At 41.1% G+C, this 12,769-nt stretch overlaps 1 protein-coding gene across 2 annotated transcripts in view; it reads left to right on the forward strand.

Moving 5' to 3' along the window:
* The first annotated feature begins 1,040 nt into the window (after nt 1-1,040).
* LOC110509487 (stromelysin-3) overlaps nt 1,041-12,769 on the forward strand; it is a 46,117-nt gene continuing 34,388 nt past the window's right edge. For both annotated transcript variants that reach the window (XM_021590380.3, XM_090227324.1), the window contains exons 1-2: nt 1,041-1,421; nt 11,318-11,622. In XM_021590380.3, coding sequence (XP_021446055.3) covers nt 1,311-1,421; nt 11,318-11,622 — 416 coding nt within the window. In that variant the 5' untranslated portion in view covers nt 1,041-1,310. The remainder of the gene's footprint in view (nt 1,422-11,317; nt 11,623-12,769) is intronic.

A 12,769-nucleotide genomic window follows, 5' to 3' on the forward strand; every position in this document is an offset into this window, starting at 1 on the left:
TTGGTGGTGTTCATAGACCAATAAGAAAGAGGGTACCATACCTCTCTACCAATAACAACTCGATTTCAGTTCCCCCCTCCCGACTCAGACCACTCTCAGACAGCCCTAGCAAAGTTCTTGCTTGAGAAATTGGCTTTGCTAAAAAGCAATTTTGTTTATTTTTGACCATTTTAATTGTTATCAATCACAGTAAGGTACTGTACTTCATTGTTACACAGAAATTATTTAATAATGAGATAAAAACGGCTGCATTGGACATTTAATAGGCTAACCTAAAAACTGGAAAAAGTATCTTTGCAAGTAAACATCTTGAGTTACAAAAACAAATCTCCATCAAAGTAATCTATAAATCAAGGGTAATAAACTTGTTATTAATAACATGTCTCCAACCTATCAAACTCTACAGCCTGGTCTCAGACTAAACATAACATAGTAAATGTAAATCTGGGACAATCAAATGAGTATGATATGTTACGTTTGTCATGATTACTTAAGACAGAAGGTTACTTAAGGCAAAATCAAAAGGATGATGTTTTTTTTGGGGTGGATGGGTAGGTGTATAATGCAAACATCTAGCAGCCCAAAGGTTGCATGTTCGAATCTTCTCACAAACAACTTAGCCAATTAGCAACTTTGCGACTACTTACTACTTTTTAGCTACTTTGAAACTACTTAGCATGTTAGCTAACCCTAAACCTAACCCCTAACACTTTTAGCTAATCCTTCCCCTAACCCTCTAACCTTAAATTTAACCCTAACTCCTAGCCTAGCTAATGTTAGTCAGCCAGCTAAAGTTAGCCACCTAGCCACCTAGCTAACGTTAGCAAAAACAAATTGGAATTTGTAACATATTGTACATTTTGCAAATTTTTAACATATTATACAAATGGTGGTCTCAAATGAATACATACCATACGGAACCTAACATCATACTAAATGGAGTGTCTCGGATTTACGTACAGAATAATATGAAATGCTCTGAGACCAGGTTGTAACTCTAGTGGTCTGTTAGCCTAGAGACTACATTATTAGCACACTGAGTTTATGCTTAAGGTATTTTAAAAGAGAAGGTTCAGAAAGCGCTTGAGGACATGGATGCAGCTGGCAAGGGGTTAAATCACGTGGACGCCTGGGAATTTATCACTTAGGACCATAAAAACGTGTAATTTGAAGAAAGAGAACAAAGAAATGAGGGAGTATAAAATCCCCTTGCGAGACACTTCTCCGTCATTCATTTCTTCTGCCCTTGCTATCCCCCAAAGTGTGCTCTTGCCCAGTCAAACTGCGAGTCTGCTCCGAATCAAAACACGATGCTGCTTCCTTGGGTTTACTGTAGCGTCTTGGCATATCACCTCTTGCTCTGCATTCATTCTATGCCAGTACTGGAGGGGAGAGCCAGCAACAGGTATAAAGCAGTGGCGGTGAGTGAATTACGATATAAATGCAGATGATGTGGAATTCTTTACATTTTGCAGAGCAGTCGCGTTTTATGAGTTGATATTATGGAGTCTGTATGTGGGTCCAGAATCACTCTCCGTGTGTGTTTTGAGAGGGAGAGAGAGAAAAGGAGAGGGAGAGAGAGAGAGCACATGCGTAAATGTGCACAATGCACGCACTATTTTCTTGTGAAGGTCTTTAGTAAATCAGTAACTTTGTTGTGCAATTTACAGGTATTCATGGCAAATTATTTTTTTCAAATTATTTGCAGCTATAGGCTACATGTCAATCAACTGGTACTGAAATACGATAGAACAGGTGTGTGTGTGTGTGTGTGTGTGTGTGTGTGTGAAGCTGAGGGCGACCTTGGTGGAATGTTGATAGAGATTGTATGCCAATGTATGAATAATTAAGGATGCAACCTATTTTCCCAGTGATTTGTAACAGACCATTAGTGACACGCTAATGACATGGTCACAAACTGGGTCGAGCCTTTACACCTTGATAGCCCTCAATATTTTCAATTGGTGGACAGACATGACAAAGGAGAAGCCCTAGACACAATACTTGCCTCTCAGATTTCACATTGGAGCTGGGCTTTGTGTACAGTAAATGGCAGCATTAAGTGGCCCTTTGCTGAGAGAGAGATAACATAAGGACTATGAGTTATGACTATGAGTTATTCATACAGAAGGAGTGTGGGAGTGGTTTGGAATGCTTCAGGCCAATCAGGTGGAAAGATACTTGGGTCTGAACTCTGAAGATAAATGCTTTTCTTATTCCATTTAATTAAATGCTTGGCTATTGTAGGAGGTGACTATGTACACTGAGTTTGGGAAATATTAGGAACACTCTTTCCAGGTGAATCCAGGTGAAAGCTATGATCGCTTATTAATGTTACTTGTTAAATCCACTTCAATCAGTGTAGATGAAGGGGAGGTGACCGGTTAAAGAAGGATTGTTAAGCCTTGAGACAATGGAGACATGGATTGTGTATGAATGCCATTCAGAGGGTGAATGGGCAAGACAAAATATTTAAGTGCCCTTGAAAAGGGTATGACAGTAGGTACCAGGCACACCGGTTTGAGTGTGTCAACAACTAAAACGCTGCTGGGATTTTGAAGCTCAACAGTTTCCCGTGTATCAAGAAGGGTCCACCACCCAAAGGACATCCAGTCAACTTCACACAACTGTGGGAAGGATTGGAGTCATCATGGGCCAGCATCCTTATGGAATGTTTCTGACACCTTGTAGAGTCCATGTTCTGACAAATTGAGTCTGTTCTCATGGCAAAAGGGGGTGCAACTCAATATTAGGAAGGTGTTCCTAATGTTTGTACACTCAGTGTATGTGACAAGATTGCGCTACTAAGCGCAAGATATAGACAAGGTGCATTTCACCCAACGATAGACAGAGAGCTGCTTCCTGTAGAAAAAAGTGGTATGTGGGGGAAGAAGTCAAACCTGAATAGAACACTGCTACTCATGGGGCAGGAGTTAAGAGTGTCTCAGCATGAGTCCAACATGAGGTGAGGCCTCCAGCAGTATGACAAACTCTGAACCAACTATATTAATTTGGGGACAGGTCAAAAAGCATTAACCATTTATAGCAATTTAGCTAGCTAGCAGGGTACCGTACCAAACCACAAATTACCTCTAAGTCCCGCGGCGTAAGCTCACAATTTTTAAAGGAGGAATCACTGTAGGCCTGATCACAGACAACGATGAGACAGCCTTTAGAGAGGACGTCAGAGACCTGGCCGTGTGGTGCCAGGACAACAACCTCTCCCTCAATGTGATCAAGGCAAAGGAGATGATTGTGGACTACAGGAAAAAGAGGACTGAGCACGCCCCATTCTCATCGTTGGGGCTGCAGTGGAGCGTCCCACCTGGCCAAAAGCCAGGGATTTTTGGCGAAAGCAAACGATGCTATTATCTAAGGATAGCACCTCCGTAAACAAAGAGAGAAAAGCATATTTCAACCCTGCAGGCGTGACACAAAACGCAGAAATACTCCAATATGTCCCATAAACATCACAAATGGTCATTTTGTTCGATTAATTCCATCGATATATATCCAAAATGTCAATTTATTTGGCGCGTTTGATCCAGAAAAACACTGTTTCAACTTGCGCAACGTGACTACAAAATATCTCAAAAGTTACCTGTAAACTTTGCCAAATCATTTCAAACTACTTTTGTAATACAACTTTAGGTATTTTTTAAAGTAAATAATCGATAAAATTGAAGACGGGATGATCTGTGTTCAATACAGGAGGAAAACAAACTGTAGCTAGCTTTCTGGTCACGTGCCTCTAACAGTCCACTTCAATTGACCCTCGTTCAAGATGGCCGTACTTCTTCATTACACAAAGGAAAAACCTCAACCAATTTCTAAAGACTGTTGACATCCAGTGGAAGCAATAGGAACTGCAAGAAGGTCCCTTAGAAATCTGGATTCCCAATGAAACCCCATTGAAAAGAGAGTGACCTAAAAAAAAAAAATCTGAATGGTTTGTCCTCTGGGTTTTGCCTGTTAAATAAGTTATGTTATACTCACAGACATGATTCAAACAGTTTTAGAAACTTCAGTGTTTTCTATCCAAATAATATATATCCAAATACTAATAATATGCATATCTTATCTTCTGGGGATGAGTAGCAGGCAGTTGAATTTGGGCATGCATTTCATCCGGACGTGAAAATACTGCCCCCTGTCACCAAGAAGTTAAAGGACGAAATGACCAAGAGTCTCGCAATACAGACAACTCTTCGTGTCGATCCTGTATTGCCGTTCCGCTGGCGACAGCCCAGCTCTGCCTAGTAGCATAGGCTCAGGAATCGGTGACTCGACCGTCTTCGGCAGCCCTCGGGGCAGGTTGGGAAGCCTCGGGTTCTCTCGGTAATGAGATCATTGGGAGCTTCCAGGATGACTCGGCAGCATGGTGGCATCCCTGTGCGTGCGAGCTAAATCTAATTTCCTCTCCCTTCGTCGTTCCCTTAATCGCCCATCAAATGGTCAAAGCGATGAGGGAATCGAGCTCCGTTGGTAACTCCTGGGCTGCAAGCTCGTCCTTGACCACCTCCGAGACGCCGTGCAGGAACATATCAAACAGTGCCTCTTGATTCCAAGCAATCTCCGCTCCCTGTCCATACAGCCAGCTGGGTTCTCAGTACATTGCGCAGACAGGAATAAAGAACTCTCCGGGAAGAAGAAAGGAGGTGGTGTATGTTTCATGATTAACCTCTAGTAACTCCCCATCCCGGGTGCGGGAGCGTAATCATCGACTGACACTAATTAGCATAACGCAACGGACATAAATATTCCTAGAAAATATTCCTATTCATGAAAATCACAAGTGAAATATATTGAGACACAGCTTAGCCTTTTGATAATCACCCTGTCATCTCAGATTTTCAAAATATGCTTTACAGCCAAAGCTAGACAAGCATTTGTGTACGTTTATTGATAGCCTAGCATAGCATTTTGTCCAGCTAGCAGCAGGTAACTTGGTCACGGAAATCAGAAAAGCAATCAAATTAAATAGTTTACCTTTGATGAGCTTCGGATGTTTTCACTCACGAGACTCCCAGTTAGATAGCCAATGTTCCTTTTTTCAAAAACTATTATTTTTGTAGGCAAAATAGCTCCGTTTGTTCTGAGAAATCACCCGGAAATTGCAGTCACGAAAAGCCGAAAAATATTCCAAATTAGCTCCTTAATATCGACAGAAACATGGCAAACGTTGTTTATAATCAATCCTCAAGGTGTTTTTCAAATATCTATTCGATAATACATCCACCGGGACAATTGGTTTTTCAGTAGGACCGATTGGAATAATGGCTACCTCTGTATTTTACGTGAGAATCACTCTGGGAGCCATCAGGTGACCAGTTGCGCAATATAGCCGCTTACGGGTATTCTTCAACATAAATGCGTAAAACTACATCACAATGCTGTAGACACCTTGGGGAATACGGAGAAAAAGTTATCTGGTTGATAGCCCATTTACTGCTCAATAGGGACTCATTGGAACGCAGAGCTTTCAAAAGATGAGTCACTTCCGGATTGGATTTTTCTTTCGCCTGCAATATCAGTTCTGTTATATTCACAGTCACAGACAATATTTTTACAGTTTTGGAAACTTTAGAGTGTTTTCTATCATAAGCTGTCAATTATATGCATATTCTAGCATCTTGTCCTGACAAAACATCCTGTTTACTACGGGAACGTTATTTTTTCAAAAAATGAAAATACTGCCCCCTAGTCACAAAAGGTTAACGACTCATGGTGTGATTGTGATAATGTACAGGAACTGAAATACTTTCAGAATGCACTGTGGATATGGTATTCTAGTCAATGCCACTCCGACACTGCTCGTCCTTATATTTAAATATTTCTTAATTCCAATCTTTTACTTTAAGATTTGTGTGTATTGTTAGATACTACTGCACGGTTAGAGCTAGGAATGCAAGCATTTCGCTACACCTGCAACAACATCTGCTAAATATATTCATTTGACCAATAAAATTTGTTTTACTTTGATTTGGCGGCCTATTTTTCTCCGACATAGTCAATCAAATTTATTTATAAGCCGATGTCAGAAAGTGCTGTACAGAAACCCAGCCTAAAACCCCAAACAGCAAGCAATGCAGCTGCAGAAGCACGGTGGTTAGGAAAAACTCCCTCGAAAGGCTAGAACCTAGGAAGAAACCTAAAAAGGTACCAGGCTATGAGGGGTGGTCAGGGTGGAGATTATTACAGAACATGGCCAAGGTGTTCAAATGTGCATAGATGACTTGCAGGGTCAAATAATAATAATCACAGTGGTTATCGAGGGTGCAATAGGTCAGCACCTCAGGAGTAAATGTCAGTTGGCTTTTCATAGCATCTCTACCGCTCCTGCTGTCTCTAGAGAGTTGAAAACAGCAGGTCTGGGACAGGTAGCACATCCGGTGAACAGGTCAGGGTTCCATAGCCGCAGGCAGAACAGTTGAAACTGGAGCAGCAGCACGGCCAGGTTGACTGGTGTCATGGCGTTGGCCTGTGGGTAAGGTTTATGACCCCCCCATAAATACCTTTCTCACTTCCCTCTCTCTTGACTCTACAGAAGGAGTCTTGAATAGCCTTTGTTAAACAGAGTCTGGGTATATCAAACAAGTGGAGGAAAAGGAACCATATTTCGGTAATAGAACCAGTTTGAAATATGTGTTGGTACTTAATGAATATGATGTCAGTTCGGTTGTCATGCGCTAGGAAAGGACGGACATAGTATCCCGTCTACCACACAACGACGACACTACAACGTTTCCCGTTCACCACCAGAGACGCTCTTGAAAGGACAAAGGACTCTGTTGGGCAACTCGGCCTTCCATCTACCACCAACCTATTGAAGCGCTGCTCAGAGTAAATATTTATTGAGTTTTCCTTTTCCAAATGGGTGGTATTTTATAATGCATAACATTCTGTATTTACGAGAGAGTAGCTGTCTACGGCCCAATAGAGACATCACTTCTCCCTTTGTTCTTCAAGCTTCCCGCTCTTTCACTTCAAACCCAGCTCCCTTTTCTTTGTGTAACCAGCTGTCATATCTGTTCCGTCCGCCAGGGACGTTTTCCTTTATGACATAATTTGCAATCAAGGTATGATTCATTCTGTGTATATGTAATTCTGTGTGATTAATTTATTTATTTACTAAATACCTAACTAAACCCAATTTTGTATTGCTGATTCAACTTGTTAGCCAGGGTTTGTGAAGATAACCAAGAATTTACAACTTTCAGATGAGACTGAAATAAGGTGACGATTAATATTGACTGCTATTGATGTAAAATATTACTAGGTCTTTAAGAGTTCATTCAGAAGATAACAGCTCTATAAATATTATTTTGTGGTTCCACGACTTTCTAATTACAGCCAAAGACACGACAATGGGGACAGCAAAGAGTCACCGTGTTCACCATGTTTCATCGAAATGTACAGCTGTGTGTCATCCACATAGCAGTGAAAGTTAACATTATGTTTCCGAATGACCTCACCAAGAGGTAAAATATATAGTGAAAACAATAGTGGTCCTAAAACAGAGCCTTGAGGAACACCGACATTTACAGTTGATTTGTCAGAGAACAAACCATCCACAGAGAGAAACTGATATCTTTCCGACAGATAAGATCTAAACCAGGCCAGAACTTGTCCGTGTAGACCAATTTGGGTTTCCAGTCTCTCCAAAAGAATGTGGTGATCGATTATTTCAAAAGCAACACTAAGGTCTAGTAGCACGAGGACAGATGCAGAGCCTCGGTTGGACACCATTTAAAGGTAATTTACCACCTTCACAAGTCTAGTCTCAGTGCTATTATGGAGTCTAAAACCAGACTGAAGTGTTTAGTATACATTGTTTTTCTTCAGGAAGGCAGTGAGTTGCTGTGCAACAGCTTTTTCAAAATGTTTTGAGAGGAAAAGGCCGATTAGTGTTTTATATTTTCTGCGTCAAGGTTTGGCTTTTTCAAGAGAGGCTTTATTACTGCCACTTTTAGTGAGTTTGTCAGGATAGTCTCATCAGGATGCCGCCTCATCTGCTTCTCTTTCACCGCCGCTTCCTCTTTCGAGTCCCGGGGATTAGGGCCTGGTCCAGAGTGAGCAGAATGTCCAGAGCTGCTGATTTGTTGAAGAAGACATTTTCATCCAATTTGAGGTTAGTGATCACTGTTCTGATGTCCAGGAGCTGTTTTCGGTGATAGGAAATGATGGAAGTTAAGATCGTAAAAAAACATGCAGAATTGGTCAGGAGCCCGTAAGACGGCTGCTATTCACTGCAGTGGCATCTTCAATTCTTGTTCCCTATCGAATGACATCTCACTCCCCAGGGTGCAATTGATAGGTTTCTCACATCTTCCTTGTTTTCTTTCAGTCACTTATCTTTCCCACTAGTTTTCACAGTCTTCATCAACAACTGAGGCGTGCTACAGAAGAGTCTGCACTTTCTTTTCAAACGACTTTGCTGACTTTAACTGAATGATAAAAAGACAAGAGTTACCATGGTAAAGCATAGATTAACGGTCAGAGGGCAGCCACAGACATGCTGTATATCGAAAAGGGAGCATGTCGATGCTCCTTAAAAAACCTGTCAATTGAGAAAGAAATATGGTTTAAAGCAACGCTGACAGCTCCACTTTGAGAGATACTACTGAGTGTTATCTAGTGATCATCAGTGATATCTGAACATGTAGATGCTTGTGCAGATAATTGAAGCTTAAGAGGAACTTTACTGGAGCTTGGCACTTGGCAACAAGTCTACATTCTTATGCCATAATTTTTCAGAGGTAAGAGATCTCCACATTTCAACAGACTTATTAGGGAGATTCCGAACCTTAAAGCTTAAGGCACTTTAAGAAATAAGAGATACTTACATAGGGTTTTACAATTCAAGCCAAGAGAATCTTTATCGAACAAAACAAACATTTATTGTGTAACTGGGAGTCTCGTGAGTGCAAACATACGAAGATCATCAAAGGTAAGCGATTCATTTTATTGCTTTTCTGACTTTCATGACCAATCTACTTTGCTGCTAGCTGTTTGTAATGTTTTGTCTGCTGAGAGCTGTCCTCACATAATCGCATGGTTTGCTTTCACCGTAAAGTCTTTTTGAAATCTGACACACCAGGTGGATTAACAATACGTTACGCTGTGTTTTGGTATATTGCACTTCTGATTTCATTAAAATGTAATATTTTTAGTAATTTAATTTGAATTTGAACTCTGCAATTCACCGGATGTTGACGAAAATGATCCCGCTAAAGGGATCTGTGCGCCAATAGGTTAACCACATCTGGATGGATCCATAATGATTTTTTATGGGAGTAAATATCACCGAATGACAGAAATATTGGAATAAAGTAGGCTAATGAAGGCAACAAATTGTTGCTTACTGGAACACCCAAAGTCATCCAATTGTTATAATAGGATTTGAAGCAATAGCCTTCCTCACTTAACCCTAAATCTTGTAATAAATCATGTGGAAAATGAGCAAGTTGACGTGACTAAACTGCTTGGAGTAACCCTGGATTGTAAACTGTCATGGTCAAAACGTATTGATATAACAGTAGCTAAGTTGGGGAGATGTCTGCCCATTACAAAGCGCTGCGCTACCTTCCTCTTTGGGATAGGGGGCAGCATTTTCACTTTTGGATAAATAGTGTGCCCAATTTCAACTTCCTGCTACTCATGCCAAGAATATAAGATATGCATATTATTAGTCGATTTGGATAGAAAACACTCTGAAGTTTCTAAAACTGTTTGAATCATGTCTGTGAGTATAACATAACTTATGTAGCAGGCATAACCCCGAGGACTAACCATTCAGATTTTTTTTGTTTTTGAGGTCACTGTCTATTCAACGGGTTTTGAGTTCCTACCGCTTCCACTGGATGTCACCAGTCTTTGGAAATTGGTTGAGGTTATTCATTTGTGTAATGAAGAAGTACGGCCATCTTGAATTTGTGTCATTTGAAGTGTATTTTTTGAGAAGGCGCATGACTAGAAAAGTAGTGTGAGTTTGTTGTCTTCCTGTATTGAACACAGATTGTCCCGTCTACAATTTGATTGATTATTAACGTTTAAAAATACCTAAAGTTGTATTGCAAAAGTAGTTTGAAATGTTTTGGCAAAGTTTATAGGCAACTTTTGAGATATTTTGTAGTGATGTTGCGCAAATTGGAAGCTGTGCTTTTCTGGATCAAACACAAATAAATGGACATTTTGGATATATATTGATGGAATTAATCGAACAAAAGGACCATTTGTGATGTTTATGGGACATATTGGAGTGCCAACAAAAGAAGCTTGTCAAAGGTAAGGCATGATTTATATTTTATTTCTGCGTTTTGTTTCGCCCCTGCAGGGTTGAAATATGCTACTCTCTCTTTGTTTACTGTTGTGCTATCATCAAATAATAGTTTCTTATGCTTTCGCCGAAAAGCCTTTTTGAAATCTGACGTTGGCTGGATTCACAACGAGTGTAGCTTTAATTTGGTATCTCACATGTGTGATGTAATGAAAGTTAGAATTGTATAGTATTTTATTTGAATTTGGCGCTCTGCATTTTCCCTGGCAATTGGCCAAGTGGGACTCGACTGTCCCGTCTATTCCAGAGAGGTTTAACAGCACTATCAACAAGGTAGGTCCTACAGGCTCTAGTTTTGTTGCAACTGGACTACTGTTCAGTCGTGTGGTCAGGTGCCCCAAAAAAGGGACTTAGGAAAATTGCCATTGTCTCAGAACAGGGCAGCAAGGCTGGCCCTTGGATGTACACAGAGAGCTAATATTAATAATATGCATGTCAATCTCTCCTGGCTCAAAGTGGAGCAGAGATTGACTTCATCACTACTTGTATTTGGGAGAGGTATTGACATGTTGAATGCACTGAGCTGTCTGTTTAAACGACTAGCACACAGCTCAGACACCCATGCATACCCCACAAGACATGCCACCAGAAGTCTCTTCACAGTCCCCAAAGTCCAGAACAGACTATGGGAGGCGCACAGCACTACATAGAGCCATGACTACATGGAAATCTATTCCATATCAAGTAACTGTTGCAAGCAGTACAATTAGATTTAAAATCCAGATAAAAATACACCTTATGGAACAGCGGGGACTGTGAAGTAACACAAACATAGGCACAGACACATGCATGTAGATATGTGGTAGTGGCACAAAGTGTGTTGTGAAATATGTGAATGCATTGTAATGTTTTTGAAATGGCATAAACTGCCTTAATTTTGCCCCCAGGAATAAATACAAATACATGCAATTTTGTCTAAACAATAGCCTCATTTACTTTCTTCAAACGGTACTTAGTTGCATATACCTCTGTTCACAGGGATGGCCTCAGAAGACCCACAACTATGACCTGAAGAAGAGGGGCAGGTTTAGCCATACTCAGGACATGCTGAAGGAACGATCGCGCCCGTCAGGAAGTGTCTATCCAGAGACTGTGCTTCCAGGGAATGGAACAGAGTTGGTCTGGAACCGGCCTCGCTGTGGCGTTCCAGACTATCCTACTCAGAAGCAAGGTGGTGTCATGGACTACCACATGCGGAAGGGGGAATCCTTTGGAGGAAAGCAGCGTCAGAAGCGATTCGTTCTCTTTGGGGGGCGCTGGGACAAGACTGACCTCACCTACAAGTAAGGGTCTTCTTTGGTCGCTCTAGAGTCTAGACACACTCATACATTTATTTTTCAATGGGGTATACTATTTTGGGGAAGCTTTCTGGGGAGCTTTTATACGTGGCGGGCACACTCAATATGTCACTGATGTCTTAGTAGTTTAGCCAGCATGCACAGAGATAGAAAGGCAATCCCTATCAAGATAGACTGGTTCACTCCTACATTACACTGGCTGACAAAGGCCGCTACAGGGGTGTATTTTCTTCTGAATGAAAGGTGGGTGATGGGGAAATATGTATCATGCTGGTCCCCATCCTAACTTCTTTTATATGCTCAAAAACAGTCATTATTTGGGTGAGATCACCCAGGTTACAGCTACTGTGAGGAGGGAGGAGCCTTTACATTTTATGGTCCAATGCAGCCATTTTATTTCAATAGCAAATCATTTCTGGGTAACAATTCAGTAAGTTAGTGATTATTTTCAATTAAAATGGTCAATAAGAAACAAAAATAGCTTCTTAGCAAAGGGCATTTTTTCAAGCAAGACAAGAATATTGCTAGGACTGTCTGGGAGCACTCAGAGTGAGGAGGGGAAAACTAGCTGTTCAAATCAAATCAAATCAAATTTATTTATATAGCCCTTCGTACATCAGCTGATATCTCAAAGTGCTGTACAGAAACCCAGCCTAAAAGCAATGCAGGTGTAGAAGCACGGTGGCTAGGAAAAACTCCCTAGAAAGGCCAAAACCTAGGAAGAAACCTAGAGAGGAACCAGGCTATGTGGGGTGGCCAGTCCTCTTCTGGCTGTGCCGGTTGGAGATTATAACAGAACATGGCCAAGATGTTCAAATGTTCATAAATGACCAGCATGGTCGAATAATAATAAGGCAGAAACTCCAAAGGCCAAAACAAGCTGAAATCATAATTTTCACAATTGCACAGTATTATTCCAACCTCATAGTGTGGAAATATACAGTGCATTGGGAAATTATTCAGACCCCTTCACTTCTTCCACATTTATCCGCAGCGTTGAAGGTCCCCAAGAACACAGTGGCCTCCATCATTCTTAAATGGTTGAAGTTGGGAACCACCAAGACACTTTCTAGAGTTGTCCACCAGGCCAAACTGAGCAATCGGCGGAGAAGGGCCTTGGTCAAGGAGGAGA

The sequence above is a fragment of the Oncorhynchus mykiss genome, chromosome 29 (genome assembly GCF_057628025.1).
Source record: "Oncorhynchus mykiss isolate SJ-2025 chromosome 29, ASM5762802v1, whole genome shotgun sequence".
NCBI classification, from domain to species: domain Eukaryota; kingdom Metazoa; phylum Chordata; class Actinopteri; order Salmoniformes; family Salmonidae; genus Oncorhynchus; species Oncorhynchus mykiss.